Genomic DNA, 18,865 nt, shown 5'->3' with positions numbered 1-18,865 from the left:
GGGGATGGATTTGGAAACCAGTCTGTTCAAGCAAGGATGGCGTGGCGGCGGCGGCATCCTCGTGGTGGACCTGTGTCCTCGGGCTCCGCTGTTGCGACGGTGTTTGCTCCAGCGTCGGCGCGGAGTTTGGGAGGTAGTCCAGGAGCGGATGCAGATTGTGGTCTGCATCGACGACATCTGGAAGACGGAAGATCTGTTGGGCTCGTGGTTCGTGGATGGCAGGTATGGTTTCCTCCTTCGGCGTCTTAGTCGTGGTGGGGTGCCAGATCTAGAGTTCGATGACGTGTCCAGGGTGTTGCCCCGGTCTGATTCGTTCAACGGTAAGGGCTTCACTTTTGGTGAGCCACCTTGAATGTCCGCAAAGCCGCATATCAGCGATGGAGCCGCGTCGAGCTCGGATGAGGTGGTGATTCGTCATTCTTTTCTTCGGTGGCTGCTGTGGTGGTGCCTGAGGCAGGTGACGGACGTTCGTGTCAAGCTCAGAGATGTTCTACTATCTTTTTAGTTTTGTCATGCCGGTCTTTGCGTGACTTGTACTTTGTTCTTTATGATATGAATGAGACACGTATTACCATGAAAAAAAAGTGACGTCTCCCACTTTAATACCAGAATGTCAGTTTAACTCAAGTTTGATTTGCATACAGAATCGTCATTTCAATCAAGCCGTTGTTTTATCAAGTTATCTCTCTTACACCACGTCAGGAACTCCGGATAGGAATGTAGTTGTGGTACTATGATTGTTCACCCGAGGGAGGGCTAACCAATAAGGGGTACAAATAATATGACAAGATAAATGATTGTTGGTCCATTCGAACCATGATTTAAATTTCTTCCAAAAACATAAATATTTCAAGTGTCACTAAAATTTCGTGACTTTTAGTAGTATATTGTTATGGAGTGATTATAGATATTTATGTACAAAATTTTAAAACAAGGCATGGTTCATTTTAATAGATGTACTCCAAAAAGATTATATGATAACACTTCAGTACTCACCGAAATTATCGAAATCTCATTGAAATTTCATCATATGTTTAAAACCTTGGTGGAGTGGATGTTGGAAATATGCCCTAGAGGCAATAATAAAATGGTTATTATTATATTTCATTGTTCATGATAATTGTCTATTGTTCATGCTATAATTGTGTTATCCGGAAATCGTAATACATGTGTGAATACATAGACCACAACACGTTCCTAGTGAGCCTCTAGTTGACTAGCTCGTTGATCAAAGGATAGTCATGGTTTCCTGACTATGGACATTAGATGTCATTGATAACGGGATCACATCATTAGGAGAATGATGTGATGGACAAGATCCAATCCTAAGCATAGCTCAAAGATCGTGTAGTTCGTTTGCTGTAGCTTTTCTGAATATCAAGTATCATTTCCTTAGACCATGAGATTGTGCAACTCCCGGATACCGTAGGAGTGCCTTGGGTGTGCCAAACGTCACAACGTAACTGGGTGACTATAAAGGTACATTACAGGTATCTCCGAAAGTGTCTGTTAGGTTGGCACGAATCGAGACTGGGATTTGTCACTCCGTATGACGAAGAGGTATCTCTGGACCCACTCGGTAATGCATCATCATAATGAGCTCAATGTGATCAAGTGGTTGATCACGGGATCATGCATTACGGTACGAGTAAAGTGACTTGCCGGTAACGAGATTGAACAAGGTATTGGGATACCGACGATCGAGTCTCGGGCAAGTAACGTACCGATTGACAAAGGGAATTGTATACGGATTGATTGAATCCTCGACATCGTGGTTCATCCGATGAGATCATCGTGGAGCATGTGGGAGCCAACATGGGTATCCAGATCCCGCTGTTGGTTATTGACCGGAGAGTCGTCTTGGTCATGTCTGCATGTCTCCCGAACCCGTAGGGTCTACACACTGAAGGTTCGGTGACGCTAGGGTTGTTAGGAAGACTTGTATGTGATTACCGAATGTTGTTTGGAGTCCCGGATGAGATCCCTGACGTCACGAGGAGTTCCGAATGGTCCGGAGGTAAAGATTTATATATGGGAAGTTGTCATACGGTCGCCGGAAAGGTTCGGGGGCATATCGGTATTGTACCGGGGCCACCGGAGGGGTTCCGGGGATCCACCGGGAGGGGCCACCTCTTCTGAAGGGCCTTATGGGCTGTATGGAGAAGGGAACCAGCCCAAGTGGGCTGGGGCGCCACACCCCCCTAGGGCCCATGCGCCTAGGGTTGGGGGGAAACCCTAAGGGGGGCGCCCCCTTGCTTGGGGGGCAAGTCCCCCTCCCCTTGGCCGCCGCCCCCCTCTAGATCTCATCTAGAGGGGGCCGGACCCCTTCCCCCTTCCCCTATAAATAGAGGGGTGAGGGGAGGGCTGCATACAACATCCAAGGCGCAGCCCCTCCCCTCCCCAACACCTCTCCTCCGTAAGAGCTTGGCGAAGCCCTGCCGGAGTACTGCGGCTTCACCACCATCACGCTGTCGTGCTGCTGTTGGAGCCCTCTTCCTCAACCTCTCCCTCCTCCTTGCTGGATCAAGGCGCGGGAGACATCCTCGCTCCGTACGTGTGTTGAACGCGGAGATGCCGTCCGTTCGGCGCTAGGATCTTCGGTGATTTGGATCACGACGAGTACGACTCCATCAACCCCGTTCTCTTGAACGCTTCCGCTCGTGATCTACAAGGGTATGTAGATGCACTCCTCTCTCCCTCGTTGCTAGATGACTCCATAGATTAATCTTGGTGATGCGTAGAAAAATTTAAAATTCTGCTATGTTCCCCAACAGTGGCATCATGAGCTAGGTCTATGCGTAGTTACTATGCACGAGTAGAACACAAAGCAGTTGTGGGCGTCGATATTGTCAATTTGCTTGCCGTTACTAGTCTTATCTTGATTCGGCGGCATTGTGGGATGAAGCGGCCCGGACCAACCTTACACGTACGCTTACGTGAGACCGGTTCCACCGACTGACATGCACTAGTTGCATAAGGTGGCTGGCGGGTGTCTGTCTCTCCCACTTTAGTCTGATCGGATTCGATGAACAGGGTCCTTATGAAGGGTAAATAGAAATTGGCAATTCACGTTGTGGTTTTGGCATAGGTAAGAAACGTTCTTGCTAGAAACCTATAGCAGTCATGTAAAAACTTGCAACAACAATTAGAGGACGTCTAACTTGTTTTTGCAGCAAGTGTTTTGTGATGTGATATGGCCAAAGGATGTGATGAATGATATATGTGATGTATGAGATGATCATGTTCTTGTAATAGGAATCACGACTTGCATGTCGATGAGTATGACAACCGGCAGGAGCCATATGAGTTGTCTTTATTTATTTATGACCTGCTTGTCAACATAAACGTCATGTAATTACTTTACTTTATTGCTAAAGTGTTAGCCATAGTAGTAGAAATAATAGATGACGAGACAACTTCAAGAAGACACGATGATGGAGATCATGGTGTCATGCCGGTGACAACGATGATCATGGAGCCCCGAAGATGGAGATCAAAAGGAGCAAATGATATTGGCCATATCATGTCACTATTTGATTGCATGTGATGTTTATCATATTTTACATCTTATTCACTTAGAACGACGGTAGCTTAAATAAGATGATCCCTCGTAATAATTTCAAGAAAGTGTTCCCCCTAATTGTGCACCGTTGCGAAGGTTCGTTGTTTCGAAGCACCACGTGATGATCGGGTGTGATAGATTCTAACATTCGAATACAACGGGTGTAAGCCAGATTTACACACGCAATACACTTAGGTTTACTTGATGAGCCTAGCATGTACATACATGGCCTCGGAACACAGAAGACCGAAAGGTCGAGCATGAGTCGTATAGAAGATACGATCAACATGAAGATGTTCACCGATGTTGATTAGTCCGTCTCACGTGATGATCGGACACGGTCTAGTTAACTCGGATCATGTTATACTTAGATGACTGGAGGGATGTCTATCTGAGTGGGAGTTCATTGAATAATTTGATTAGATGAACTTAATTATCATGAACTTAGTCTAAAATCTTTACAATATGTCTTGTAGATCAAATGGCCCACGTTGTCCTCAACTTCAACGCGTTCCTAGAGAAAACCAAGCTGAAAGACGATGGCAGCAACTATACGGACTGGGTCCGGAACCTAAGGATCATCCTCATAACTGCTAAGAAAGATTATGTCCTAGAAGCACTGCTAGGTGACGCACCCGTCCCATAGAACCAAGACATTATGAACGCTTGGCAGTCATGTGCTGATGATTACTTCCTCGTTCAGTGCGACATGCTTTACAGCTTAGAACCGGGGCTCCAAAAGCGTTTTGAGAGACACGGAGCATATGAGATGTTCGAAGAGCTGAAAATGGTTTTTCAAGATCATGCCCGGGTCGAGAGATATGAAGTCTCCGACAAGTTCTTCAGCTGTAAGATGAAGGAAAATAGTTCTGTCAGTGAGCACATACTCAAAATATCTGGGTTGCATAACCGCTTGACTCAACTGGGAGTTAATCTCCCGGATGACGCGGTCATTGACAGAATCCTTCAGTCGCTTCCACCGAGCTACAAGAGCTTTGTGATGAACTTCAATATGCAGGGGATGGAAAAGACCATTCCTGAGGTATATTCAATGCTGAAATCAGCAGAGGTAGAAGTCAAAAAGGAACATCAAGTGTTGATGGTGAATAAAACCACTAAGTTCAAGAAAGGCAAGGGTAAGAAGAACTTCAAGAAGGACGGCAAGGGAGTTGCCGCGCCCGGTAAGCAAGCTGCCGGGAAGAAGCCAAAGAATGGACCCAAGCCCGAGACTGAGTGTTTTTATTACAAGGGAAGTGGTCACTGGAAGTGGAACTGCCCCAAATACTTAGCGGACAAGAAGGTCGGCAACACGAAAGGTATATGTGATATACATGTAATTGATGTATACCTTACCAGTACTCGTAGTAGCTCCTGGGTATTTGATACCGGTGCAGTTGCTCACATTTGTAACTCAAAGCAGGAGCTGCGGAATAAGCGGAGACTGGCGAAGGACGAGGTGACGATGCGCGTCGGGAATGGTTCCAAGGTCGATGTGATCGCCGTCGGCACGCTACCTCTACATTTACCTACGGGATTAGTTTTAAACCTCAATAATTGTTATTTAGTGCCTGAACATTGTATCACGATCTCGTTTAATTTGAGATGGCTACTCATTTAAATCCAAGAATAATGGTTGTTCTATTTATATGAGAGATATGTTTTATGGTCATGCCCCGATGGTGAATGGTTTATTCTTAATGAATCTCGAGCATAATGCTACACATATTCATAGTGTGAATACCAAAAGATGTAAGGTTGATAATGATAGTCCCACATACTTGTGGCACTGCCGCCTTGGTCACATAGGTGTCAAACGCATGAAGAAGCTTCATACAGATGGACTTTTAGAGTCTCTTGATTACAAATCATTTGATACGTGCGAACCATGCCTCATGGGTAAAATGACCAAGACTCCGTTCTCAGGAACAATGGAGCGAGCAACCAACTTATTGGAAATCATACATACTGATGTGTGCGGTCCAATGAGTGTTGAGGCTCGCGGTGACTATCGTTATGTTCTCACCCTCACTGATGACTTGAGTAGATATGGGTATGTCTACTTAATGAAACACAAGTCTGAGACCTTTGAAAAGTTCAAGGAATTTCAGAGTGAGGTTGAGAATCAACGCGACAAGAAAATCAAGTTCTTGCGATCAGATCATGGGGGAGAATACTTGAGTCACAAATTTGGCACACACTTAAGAAAATGTGGAATAGTTTCACAACTCACGCCGCCTGGAACACCTCAGCGTAATGGTGTGTCCGAACGTCGTAATCGCACTCTATTAGATATGGTGCGATCTATGATGTCTCTTACCGATTTACCGCTGTCATTTTGGGGCTATGCTTTAGAGACTGCCGCATTCACTTTAAATAGGGCTCCGTCAAAATCCGTTGAGACGACACCGTATGAATTATGGTTTGGGAAGAAACCTAAGTTGTCGTTTCTAAAAATTTGGGGATGCGATGCTTATGTCAATAAACTTCAACCTGAAAAGCTCGAACCCAAGTCGGAAAAATGCGTCTTCATAGGATACCCTAAAGAAACTGTTGGGTATACCTTCTACCTCAGATCCGAAGGCAAGATCTTTGTTACCAAGAATGGGTCCTTTCTAGAGAAAGAGTTTCTCTCGAAAGAAATAAGTGGGAGGAAGGTAGAACTTGATGAAGTATTACCTCTTGAACCGGTAAGTGGCGCAGCTCAAGAAAATGTTCCTGAGGTGCCTGCACCGACTAGAGAGGAAGTTGATGATGATGATCATGAAACTTCAGATCAAGTTGCTACTGAACTTCATAGGTCCACAAGGACACGTTCCGCACCAGAGTGGTACGGCAACCCTGTCTTGGAAATCATGTTGTTAGACAACGGTGAACCTTCGAACTATGAAGAAGCGATGGCGGGCCTGGATTCCGACAAATGGCTGGAAGCCATGAAATCTTAGATAGGATCCATGTATGAAAACAAAGTATGGACTTTGACTGACTTGCCCGTTGATCGGCGAGCCATAGAAAATAAATGGATCTTTAAGAAGAAGACAGACGCGGATGATAATGTGACCATCTATAAACCTCGGCTTGTCGCTAAGGGTTATCGACAAGTTCAAGGGGTTGACTACGATGAGATTTTCTCACCCGTAGCAAAGCTGAAGTCCGTCCGAATCATGTTAGCAATTGCCGCATTTTATGATTATGAGATATGGCAAATGGACGTCAAAACGGCATTCCTTAATGGTTTCCTTAAGGAAGAATTGTATATGATGCAGCCAGAAGGTTTTGTCGATCCTAAGAATGCTGACAAGGTGTGCAAGCTCCAGCGCTCGATTTTGTGGGCTGGTGCAAGCATCTCGGAGTTGGAACATTCGTTTTGATGAGATGATCAAAGCGTTTGGGTTTATGCAGACTTATGGAGAGGCCTGCATTTACAAGAAAGTGAGTGGGAGCTCTGTAGCATTTCTCATATTGTATGTGGATGACATACTGTTGATGGGAAATGATATAGAATTCTTGGAAAGCATAAAGGCCTACTTGAATAAGTGTTTTTCCATGAAGGACCTTAGAGAAGCTGCTTATATATTAGGCATCAAGATCTATAGAGATAGATCGAGACGCCTCATTGGTCTTTCACAGAGTATGTACCTTGACAAGATATTGAAGAAGTTCAAAATGGATCACTCAAAGAAGGGGTTCTTGCCTGTATTGCAAGGTACGAGATTGAGCATGGCTCAATGCCCGACCACGGCAGAAGATAGAGAAAAGATGAGTGTCGTCCCCTATGCCTCGGCCATAGGGTCTATCATGTATGCTATGTTGTGTACCAGACTTGATGTAAACCTTATCGTAAGTTTGGTAGGAAGGTACCAAAGTAATCCCGGCATGGAACACTGGACAGCGGTCAAGAATATCCTGAAGTACCTGAAAAGGACTAAGGAAATGTTTCTCGTTTATGGAGGTGACGAAGAGCTCGTCGTAAAGGGTTAGTCGATGCTAGCTTCGACACAGATCTGGATGACTCTAAGTCACAAACCGGATACGTGTATATTTTGAATGGTGGGGCAGTAAGCTGGTGTAGTTGCAAGTAAAGCATTGTGGCGGGATCTACATGTGAAGCGAAGTACATGGCAGCCTCGGAGGCATCACAAGAAGCAGTCTGGGTGAAGGAGTTCATTACCGACCTAGGAGTCATACCCAATGCGTCGGGCCCGATGACTCTCTTCTGTGACAACACTGGAGCTATTGCCCTTGCCAAGGAGCCCAGGTTTCACAGGAAGACCAGGCATATCAAGCGTCGCTTCAACTCCATTCATGAAAGTGTTCAAAATGGAGACATAGAAATTTGTAAAGTACATACGGACCTGAATGTAGCAGATCCATTGACTAAACCTCTCCCTAGAGCAAAACATGATCAACACCAGAGCTGCATGGGTGTTTGATTCATCACAATGTAACTAGAATATTGACTATAGTGCAAGTGGGAGACTGTTGAAAATATGCCCTAGAGGCAATAATAAAATGGTTATTATTATATTTCATTGTTCATGATAATTGTCTATTGTTCATGCTATAATTGTGTTATCCGGAAATTGTAATACATGTGTGAATACATAGACCACAACACGTCCCTAGTGAGCCTCTAGTTGACTAGCTCGTTGATCAAAGGATAGTCATGGTTTCCTGACTATGGACATTAGATGTCATTGATAACGGGATCACATCATTAGGAGAATGATGTGATGGACAAGATCCAATCCTAAGCATAGCTCAAAGATCATGTAGTTCGTTTGCTGTAGCTTTTCTGAATGTCAAGTATCATTTCCTTAGACCATGAGATTGTGTAACTCCCGGATACCGTAGGAGTGCCTTGGGTGTGCCAAACGTCACAACGTAACTGGGTGACTATAAAGGTACATTATAGGTATCTCCGAAAGTGTCTGTTGGGTTGGCACGAATTGAGACTGGGATTTGTCACTCCATATGACGGAGAGGTATCTCTGGGCCCATTCGGTAATGCATCATCATAATGAGCTCAATGTGATCAAGTGGTTGATCACTGGATCATGCATTACGGTACGAGTAAAGTGACTTGCCGGTAACGAGACTAAACAAGGTATTGGGATACCGACGATTGAGTATCAGGCAAGTAACGTACCGATTGACAAAGGGAATTGTATACGGATTGATTGAATCCTCGACATCGTGGTTCATCCGATGAGATCATCGTGGAGAATGTGGGAGCCAACATGGGTATCCAAATCCCGCTGTTGGTTATTGATCGGACAGTCGTCTCGGTCATGTCTGCATGTCTCCCGAACCCGTAGGGTCTACACACTTAAGGTTCGGTGACGCTAGGGTTGTTAGGAAGACTTGTATGTGATTATCGAATGTTGTTCGGAGTCCCGGATGAGATCCCGGACGTCACGAGGAGTTCCGGAATGGTCCGGAGGTAAAGATTTATATATGGGAAGTTGTTATACGGTCGCCGGAAAGGTTCGGGGGCATATCAGTATTGTACCGGGGCCACCGGAGGGGTTTCGGGGGTCCACCGGGAGGGGCCACCTCTTCCGGAGGGCCTTATGGGCTGTATGGAGAAGGGAACCAGCCCAAGTGGGCTGGGGCGCCACACCCGCCTAGGGCCCATGCGCCTAGGGTTGGGGGGAAACCCTAAGGGGGGCGCCCCTTGCTTGGGGGGCAAGTCCCCCTCCCCTTGGCCGCCGCCCCCCTCTAGATCTCATCTAGAGGGGGCCGGCCCCCTTCCCCCTTCCCCTATAAATATAGGGGTGAGGGGAGGGCTGCATACAACATCCAAGGCGTAGCCCCTCCCCTCCCCAACACCTCTCCTCCTCCATAAGAGCTTGGCGAAGCCCTGCCGGAGTACTGCGGCTTCACCACCACCACGCTGTCGTGCTGCTGTTGGAGCCCTCTTCCTCAACTTCTCCCTCCTCCTTGCTGGATCAAGGCGCGGGAGACATCCTCGCTCCATACGTGTGTTGAACGCGGAGGTGCCATCCGTTCGGCGCTAGGATCTTCGGTGATTTGGATCACGACGAGTACGACTCCATCAACCCCGTTCTCTTGAACGCTTCCGCTCGTGATCTACAAGGGTATGTAGATGCACTCCTCTCTCCCTCGTTGCTAGATGACTCCATAGATTAATCTTGGTGATGCGTAGAAAAATTTAAAATTCTGCTATGTCCCCCAACAGTGGCATCATGAGCTAGGTCTATGCGTAGTTACTATGCACGAGTAGAACACAAAGCAGTTGTGGGCGTCGATATTGTCAATTTGCTTGTCGTTACTAGTCTTATCTTGATTCGGCGGCATTGTGGGATGAAGCGGCCCGGACCAACCTTACACGTACGCTTATGTGAGACCGGTTCCACCGACTGACATGCACTAGTTGCATAAGGTGGCTGGCGGGTGTCTGTCTCTCCCACTTTAGTCTGATCGGATTCGATGAACAGGGTCCTTATGAAGGGTAAATAGAAATTGGCAATTCACGTTGTGGTTTTGGCGTAGGTAAGAAACGTTCTTGCTAGAAACCTATAGCAGCCATGTAAAAACTTGCAACAACAATTAGAGAACGTCTAACTTGTTTTTGCAACAAGTGTTTTGTGATGTGATATGGCCAAAAGATGTGATGAATGATATATGTGATGTATGAGATGATCATGTTCTTGTAATAGGAATCACGACTTGCATGTCGATGAGTATGACAACCGGCAGGAGCTATAGGAGTTGTCTTTATTTATTTATGACCTGCTTGTCAACATAAACATCATGTAATTACTTTACTTTATTGCTAAAGTGTTAGTCATAGTAGTAGAAATAATAGATGACGAGACAACTTCAAGAAGACACGATGATGGAGATCATGGTGTCATGCCGGTGACAACAATGATCATGGAGCCCCGAAGATGGAGATCAAAAGGAGCAAATGATATTGGCCATATCATGTCACTATTTGATTGCATGTGATGTTTATCATGTTTTACATCTTATTTGCTTAGAACGACGGTAGCTTAAATAAGATGATCCCTCGTAATAATTTCAAGAAAGTGTTCCCCCTAACTGTGCACCATTCCGAAGGTTCGTTGTTTCGAAGCACCACGTGATGATCGGGTGTGATAGATTCTAACGTTCGAATACAACGGGTGGAAGCCAGATTTACACACGCAATACACTTAGGTTGACTTGACGAGCCTAGCATGTACATACATGGCCTCGGAACACAGAAGACCGAAAGGTCGAGCATGAGTCGTATAGAAGATACGATCAACATGAAGATGTTCACCGATGTTGATTAGTCCGTCTCACGTGATGATTGGACACGGCCTAGTTAACTCGGATCATGTTATACTTAGATGACTAGAGGGATGTCTATCTGAGTGGGAGTTCATTGAATAATTTGATTAGATGAACTTAATTATCATGAACTTAGTTTAAAATCTTTATAATATGTCTTGTAGATCAAATGGCCCACGTTGTCCTCAACTTCAACGCGTTCCTAGAGAAAACCAAGCTGAAAGACGATGGCAGCAACTATACGGACTGGGTCCGAAACCTAAGGATCATCCGATGAGATCTAGAGGTTGGGGGGAAACCCTAAGGGGGACGCCCCCTTGCTTGGGGGGCAAGTCCCCCTCCCCTTGGCCGCCGCCCCCCTCTAGATCTCATCTAGAGGGGGCCGGCCCCCTTCCTCCTTCCCTTATAAATAGAGGGGTGAGGGGAGGGCTGCATACAACATCCAAGGCGCAGCCCCTCCCCTCCCCAACACCTCTCCTCCTCCATAAGAGCTTGGCGAAGCCCTGCCGGGGTACTGCAGCTTCACCACCACCACGCCGGCGTGCTGCTGTTGGAGCCCTCTTCCTCAACCTCTCCCTCCTCCTTGATGGATCAAGGCGCGGGAGACGTCCTCGCTCCGTACGTGTGTTGAACGCGAAGGTGCCGTCCGTTCGGCGCTAGGATCTTCGATGATTTGGATCACGACGAGTACGACTCCATCAACCCCGTTCTCTTGAACGCTTCCGCTCGTGATCTACAAGGGTATGTAGATGCAATCCTCTCTCCCTCGTTGCTAGATGACTCCATAAATTGATCTTGGTGATGCGTAGAAAAATTTAAAATTCTGCTACATTCCCCAACAGTGGAAACATATCTATTTGCCCCTTACCCATAAAAAATACTACTGTTTTTTTTGCTCGTACCAACCTCTAGCGTCGTTTGGATGCAAGGGATCCCCGCCCTCGGGCCGAATTGAACCCGGGGAGCATTTGGTTCTCTAGATTGGGAGGGACCCCGACCCTTCCGTGGGAGCGTTTTCCACTAGCACTAGAAAAAGGTCTACTAGTGGCGCACCTATTTTGCCTACTAATGACGCACATCATGCCATTAGTATCTGCTATACTAATGGTGCACCCCATAGAAGTGCGCCATTAGTAATATTTTTTTTTAAATTTTTTTATATTTTTTCTTAATCTCGGGTCACTATGGCTTAATTTTAGATTAATATGCTTAATCTCAAGTCAAATCGCACTCTGTGGTCAAACTTCTCGGAAGGTCACCCATCCTCACACTACTCCAGTCCAAGCACGCTTAACTTCGCAGTTCTATCCAACCCCAGCACCAGCTCACTTCACAGGCACTTGTTGATATATCTATCATATCAATCCTATTAAACATTGTTGATGTCTAGAACTTTGTTCATGTTCATGAGTATGATGAAATTTTGAAAAAATATTTCAAACTTCCCGGTCATATTATGTATCATATTTTTTTAAAAAAATCCATTTTTTAAACCATCTTTTTCTGTTACTAGTGGTGCGCCACTAGTAAGTTTAATTTTTTTTCATTTCCCCCCCTCTAGATCTTAAAAGCCCCGTATCTTTCGTTCTGTTAGGTTTTTGGGGATTTTGAAGATGTTGAATAGGGTTTGTATGCAAAAGTTATGCCCATTTTACTAAATTTTGGAGAAATTTTGCAAATAAAGTCGAAATTCATATTTGTAAATTTTCCCAACAACTAGACCACATATCACATGGTAAACTTATTTCCTTTTATTTTTTTAACATTTCCATCATTTTCTTTTATTTTTTTAAACTGAAAAGACGGTCCATGGGGGGTGCATTTAGCACCAGAGTTACTAATGGCACACCACACATCAGGTGCGCCATTAGTAACCCTGGTGCTAAATATATTACTAGTGGCGTACGGTGGGTGTGGTGCGCCATTACTATGTCAACTAGTAATGGCGCACTATCCCATGGTGCGCCATTAGTAACAATTTTTTTTTCAAAATTACTAATGGCGCACTACACACCTGGTGCGTCATTGATAATATATTACTAATGGCGCACCTGTATCTGGTGCACCACTGCTATATAGCAGTGACGCACCACATACACGATGCGTCATTAGTGTCCATATCATCTGTAGCCCTTTTTCTAGTAGTGTAATCACGAGGTCGGGGAAGAAACCCTCGCTCGCCCTCGTCTCACGACACGACGCAGGGGCGACGGGCCGACGACCATGCTACTTCCTCCGATGACCGAGAAGAAGGCCCCATCACGAGTGCTCCCGCCTCTCCCTGCTCTGCCAGGCGTGCTTCTACCGCCTCTCCCCTCTTCAGCAGTCGTCTCCTACCCCGAAGATCTATTCTGGGATTGATGATCTATTTTTGTTTGCTGATCTTCCCTTACCTTCCGTGTGTTGTCCAAATAGTAGAATGGGTGTTTCCTCTCACCTGGGACGATCTCTCCCATGGATCCCTTGTGCCGAGGGAAACTCCACCTAGGAGCTTATTTCCCTGGGTGTTTCATCCCTGACAACCAAATTAGCTTTTTTTAGGGGGAATATGCGCGATCGAGAAGTTGGGTTGGGTTGGGTTGGTAGTGTTCAATGGGCTGTGGTGGGCCGGCCGCCTAGCAAGTCGTGAACAAAGCTCTGTACCAGCACTACAGTCTACAGCGAGGCGAGCCACATTTCGGCCCCAAGAAGTGAAGAGTCCAGGTCCAGCCATGCAACAAGGCAGCATACACACGCCAAGCAGAGTAGCCAGGAGAGAGCATGCATCATCATGCAGGCGGTCACCGGCCGGCGGCGATGCTGGCCGAGGCGCTCGCGGGCGGGGTCGACCGACTGACCGTCTCCTTCCCGCCGGGGGTGGCCGCCTTCCTGCGGCTGCTGCTGCGGGCGTGGGGCGCGCTCTCCGTGCCGCTGCTCCGGGGCGCGGTGATGCTGTGCATGGCCATGTCGCTCATGGTTCTCGCCGAGAAGGTCCTCCTCGGGTCGGTCAGCGCCGCTGCCAAGCTGCTCCGCCGGCGCCGGCGGCCGGCCATTCCACCGCGAGACGAGGAGGCTGCTGGCGGCCCCGGGGCCTGCTTCCCCATGGTGCTCGTCCAGATCCCCATGTACAATGAGAGAGAGGTACGTATCTACTATGGATCGAGCTAGTAGCTAGCTAGACTGTGAAGAGGCAGTCCGTGGTAGCTAGGAATTCATTTAGGACGGAGCAGTTAACCTAGCGTGCATGCATGCATGCACGGCGCCCTGCTGACAAACGTCTCCATGTAATGTATAATGTAAAAAAACGAACAGGTGTACCAGCTCTCGATCGGGGCGGCCTGCAGGCTCACGTGGCCGGCAGACCGATTAATTGTGCAGGTCCTCGACGACTCCACCGACGCCGCCATCAAGGTTTAGAAACTTCACGATCGATCTACCACCAACTTCTCGACCAAGTTGCCATTGCAAATCGTCTTCAAGTTCATCTGCATGCATGCAATTGCAGGAGCTGGTGAGGGAGGAGTGCGAGCGGTGGGCCGGGAGCGGCGTGGACGTGAGGTACGAGGCCCGCCGGGACAGGGCCGGGCACAAGGCCGGCAACCTCTCGGAGGGGATGCGCCACGCCTACGCCCGCGGATGCGAGTTCGTCGCCATCTTCGACGCCGACTTCCAGCCGTCGCCGGACTTCCTCGCCCGCACCGTGCCGCTCCTCCTCCGCGACCCCGGCCTCGCGCTCGTGCAGGCGCGCTGGGAGTTCGGTACGTTAATGGTGTACGTAGCCTAGCCTGTCCAATTACATGTGCACCGCTGGCCAGAGTGGTGGCTGCTGAAGAGAAGTAATTTTGAGTACTGTATGTAGTGAACGCAGACGAGTGTCTGCTGACGAGGATGCAGGAGATGTCCATGGACTACCATTTCAAGGTGGAGCAGCAAGCGGGGTCCTCACTCTGCAACTTCTTCGGATACAACGGTATGTGCGTGCGTACCGTACGAACTCTTCGGATACAACAGTATAATATTAGACCCATTATATCAGAAAATACTTACCCCTTTTTATTGTGAGTCTCTTCAAATATACTTGCCCCTTTTATTATATTAGACCCATTTTGAAATGCATTTTATATAGACCAGTTAAGTGGAAAAATCACCTAATATAATTAAGTTGTACTTTAACCTACTCCAATTGCACATTAAAAAATGTGCATCAATTTTGTAATGTGATGTACAGAAACATTTCTTTTACTGTACTTCTACTATTTGGTTTTAAAAAGAATATAACTGATGCACTTTGAGAATGTGCAACATGTGCTTTTCTAGTGTGCAAAATGTTTTTTATACTACTAAATTTGCTTACATAATATATTTTTCTCTTAAAACTTCATTTGGGTGCATGGTTGCAATTTAGATATAAAGTCATTGCACATTTTCAAAATGTGCAAATCATATTTGGGAATTACTATCTTGTGACAGTGGCCAGATACATGTGAATTGTCTCCACCACAGCCGTAGTAAGATCGCGGGGTGTTGATCAAGTTGCCATTTAAGACTAGGTTACCCACGTTTACCTGATCCATAGATTTTTTTTGTGTTGCTCATTTTGTTTTAACATTGTATATAAAACTTTGTATTTTAAGGCATGGTGTTAGCGAATTTGTCTTTTTTATGTTCCTGGTCTTTAGTGCATAGAAAAATTCATGTCATTCGTAGTGTTAGAAAATTCGTGGACTTGCCATTTGAAAATACACTATAACTAACGAGAACGTAATTAAGCTAGATCACACAGTACTAATGCAGTATGGATGGTGAAATCTTTGGATTAGTTGGTTTTACCTCGAGATCCAAAAATAGGCATAATTTAATTTGTTTTTATTTTTATTTTTATCTATTTCAAAGGAGGAACCTTACAAAATTGAATTTTCATATTAATTTTATATGAGTCTAATAAACTGAATATTTGTTCAATTGTACTCCTAAGTTATTAGTCCTTCTTGGCATGGTTAAGGTTTCAACAAAATTTCAGTGAAATATCCAATATTTCCCATATTTTGGGGGGTACAAAATATTTTTAACCCCAAAATTACGAGCCAGAAACAATTTCTGAAATATGTGAAATTTCTAAAATTTCTCATATGTGGGTGGGGTCCAAAATACTCAGTCTTAAAATATAGTTGTTCTGTTTTAGAAATTAAAGGCCTTGGTTCTTGCCTTCATGGTATGGGAATGCCTTTTTGTAAACTCTTATTAATCAGGAAGCGCCGGGGTATGGAGAAGGCAAGCCATCGTGGAATCAGGTGGCTGGGACGACCGGACCACCGCGGAGGACATGGACCTGGCGCTCCGAGCGGCGCTCCTCGGCTGGGAATTCGTCTACGTCGGCGACATCAAGGTGAAGAGCGAGCTGCCGAGCTCTCTCCGGGCGTACCGGTCCCAGCAGCACCGGTGGTCGTGCGGGCCGGCGCTGCTGTTCAAGAAGATGCTCCGGGAGATCGTCGCCGCGGAGCGGGTGCCGGCGTGGAAGAAGCTCTACATCGTGTACAATTTCTTCGTGACGCGGCGGGTGGTGTCCACCTTCTTCACCTTCTTCTTCTTCAGCGTGCTGCTGCCGGCCAAGACGCTGTTCCCGCAGGTGCGCATCCCGGCGTGGCAGATGGTGTCCGTGCCGACGGCGACGACGCTGCTCAACTCGGCGGGCACGCCGTGGCGCCGGTCGGCGCACCTGGTGGTGCCGTGGGTCGCGTTCGAGAACGCCATGGCGCTGCACCGGTTCAAGGCCATCCTCATCGGGCTCTTCGAGGCCGGCCGGGCCAACGAGTGGATCGTCACCCGCAAGTCCGGGAACAGTAGGCCGGCGCCGGGCACGGAGGGCCGCCGTCTGCAACGGCGGTGCGGGCTCCATTGGCTGGAGCTGCTGGTCGGCGCGCTTCTTCTGGCGTCCGGGTGCTACGACTGTGTGCACGGACATGGCTATTTTTACCTGTTCGCGCTGCCCCAGTCCGTCATGTACTTTGCCATTGGGTTCGAGCTCTTGGGTGTCCATCACACTTCATAGAATAAACGTGTTTGCTAGTCTTTAGGCGCCTGAAAAAAATGCGTGTCGGTCAATTTTCAGCTTCGCACGAGACCGAAGGCGGAGACAATGTGAGGAGCGTACCGACGAGTGTCGGCCATGGTGAGGCCACGCTAGGATCTTAGAGCATCTCCAGCTGCTGGCCCCCCTGGGGCGAGCCGGCGCTAAATTGGTGCTGGGGCGGTTGGTCGTTCAATCGTCGTCCCCAGACACCGATTATTGGCCCATTTTTTGGCCAACTTTCAGCGAATTATGGGCTCATATGAACGAGATTAGGCCCATATTTGGCGTGGTTCGCCTTGGTACGGCGTTGAATTATCAACATATAAATATTTTTGTATCATATAGTTCATCACAGAAAATCAAATAGTTCAACAAAATAGTGCAACAACAAATAGTTCAATACAAATTATATAGTTCAACAAATAAAAACTCATATTTCATCACACGTCGTGTCCGACGTCGCCCTTGAGCCTTCATAGGTGCTCTATCAGATCCTGCTGCAGTTGATGATGCACCTGTGGGTCTCGGATCTCCTGACGCATACTGAGGTAGGCAGTCCAGGTTGCCGCTAACTGGTGATCAACTTCGGCTATAGGGCCTTGCCTCTAGTATGGTTCAGTGTCAAACACTGGGTCTTCTTGCTCACTTTTGATGATCATGTTGTGCAAGATGACACATCAAGTCATGATCTCCCACATTTGATCTTTCGACTAGGTCTGAGCGGGGTACCGAACAATAGCAAATCGAGATTGGAGCACACCAAATACCCGCTCGACATCCTTTCTGCAAGCCTCCTGAATCTTCGCAAACCAGGCATTCTTGCCTCCTAGCACAGTGTTTGAGATGGTCTTCACAAATGTCGACCATCTCGGATAGATGCCATCAGCTAGATAGTACCCCTTGTTGTAGTGCCGCCCATTGATCTCAAAGTTTACCGGAGGAGAGTGACCTTCAACAAGCTTGGCAAAGACAGAAGAGCACTGCAGCACGTTGATGTCATTGTGAGTTCCTGGCATACCAAAGAAGGAGTGCCAAATTCAGAGGTCCTGTGTGACCACCGCCTCAAGTACCAGACTGCAACCGCCTTTGACGCCTTTGTACATCCCCTGCCAAGCAAATGGACAGTTCTTTCATTTTCAATGCATACAGTCGATGCTCCCAAGCATCCCAGGAAATCCTCTTGCTGCATTCTGTGCTAGGATCCGAGAAGTGTCTTTCGCATTGGGTGTTCTCAAGTATTGCGGTCCAAACACTGCCACCACTGCCCGATAGAACTTGTAGAAACACTCTATGCTGGTGGACTCGGCCATGCACCCATAGTCGTCGAGTGAATCACCGGGAGCTCCGTATGCAAGCATCCTCATCGCTGTCGTGCACTTCTGGATCGAGGTGAATCCAAGTTTGCCGGTGCAATCCATCTTGCACTTGAGGCAGTTGTCGAAATCCCGGATGGAATTCACAATCCTGAGGAAGAGCTTTCGGCTCATCCGATAACGGCGCCGAAATGTTTTGTCGCCCTGAAGTGCAGCATCGGTGAAGTAGTCAGAGTAGAGCATGCAGTAGCCTTCGAGACGATGCCGGTTCTTTGCTTTCACCCGCCCCAGCGCCGAGCCACCTCGCCGCGGCTTTTCATTGCTCGCCAGCAGCTGGGCGAGGGCGGCGAGCACCATGAGATGCTCTTCTTCCTGGACGTCGGCCTCGACTTCCTCCTCCAACAGCGCGACGAGCGCTTCCTCATCATCCGAGTCCATCGCCGGGGCAGGCAAATCGCCGAACACCTTGCGCCCGGTGGGCATGTACCCGTCGCTAAACTGCCCCTCCGCGGCCGGAAACGACGGCCGGAAACGCCCAACTGCTGTTGGAGGGGCTGCCGCGGCGAACCTCTGCTATTTTTCCGGCGGGGAATGGCTATCTAGCAGTGAAGGGCGGCGGGTGGCGCCGGGATATAGCTAGTG

The 18,865-nt window shown here is 47.4% G+C and overlaps 1 protein-coding gene across 2 annotated transcripts; it reads left to right on the top strand.

Moving 5' to 3' along the window:
* The first annotated feature begins 13,542 nt into the window (after positions 1-13,542).
* Positions 13,543-16,909, top strand: LOC119273472 (probable glucomannan 4-beta-mannosyltransferase 6). Of its 2 annotated transcripts, none has more exons than XM_037554615.1 (5): positions 13,543-13,981; positions 14,153-14,251; positions 14,346-14,598; positions 14,700-14,810; positions 16,090-16,909. In XM_037554615.1, the coding sequence occupies exons 1-5, from the start codon at positions 13,622-13,624 to the stop codon at positions 16,887-16,889; spliced, it is 1,623 nt and encodes a 540-aa protein (XP_037410512.1). In that variant the 5' UTR covers positions 13,543-13,621; the 3' UTR covers positions 16,890-16,909. The 2 variants fall into 2 exon arrangements, with proteins under 2 accessions (XP_037410512.1, XP_037410513.1); XM_037554616.1 differs by having other exon boundaries at positions 14,346-14,611; positions 16,090-16,789.
* The last annotated feature ends 1,956 nt before the right edge of the window (positions 16,910-18,865 follow it).

This window comes from Triticum dicoccoides, chromosome 3A (genome assembly GCF_002162155.2).
Source record: "Triticum dicoccoides isolate Atlit2015 ecotype Zavitan chromosome 3A, WEW_v2.0, whole genome shotgun sequence".
Classification (NCBI taxonomy): Eukaryota; Viridiplantae; Streptophyta; class Magnoliopsida; order Poales; family Poaceae; genus Triticum; species Triticum dicoccoides.
Note: the sequence above shows the minus strand (reverse complement) of the source record. Positions and strands in the feature narration are given on the sequence as shown.

Excerpts from the sequence above, each read along its gene's own strand:
- LOC119273472 (XM_037554615.1), top strand. The coding sequence starts at position 13,622 with ATGCATCATCATGCAGGCGGTCACCGGCCGGCGGCGATGCTGGCCGAG. Across the intron at positions 13,982-14,152 it reads CCATGTACAATGAGAGAGAG|GTGTACCAGCTCTCGATCGG; the intron begins GTACGTATCTAC and ends AAAAACGAACAG. Across the intron at positions 14,599-14,699 it reads GCAGGCGCGCTGGGAGTTCG|TGAACGCAGACGAGTGTCTG; the intron begins GTACGTTAATGG and ends TACTGTATGTAG.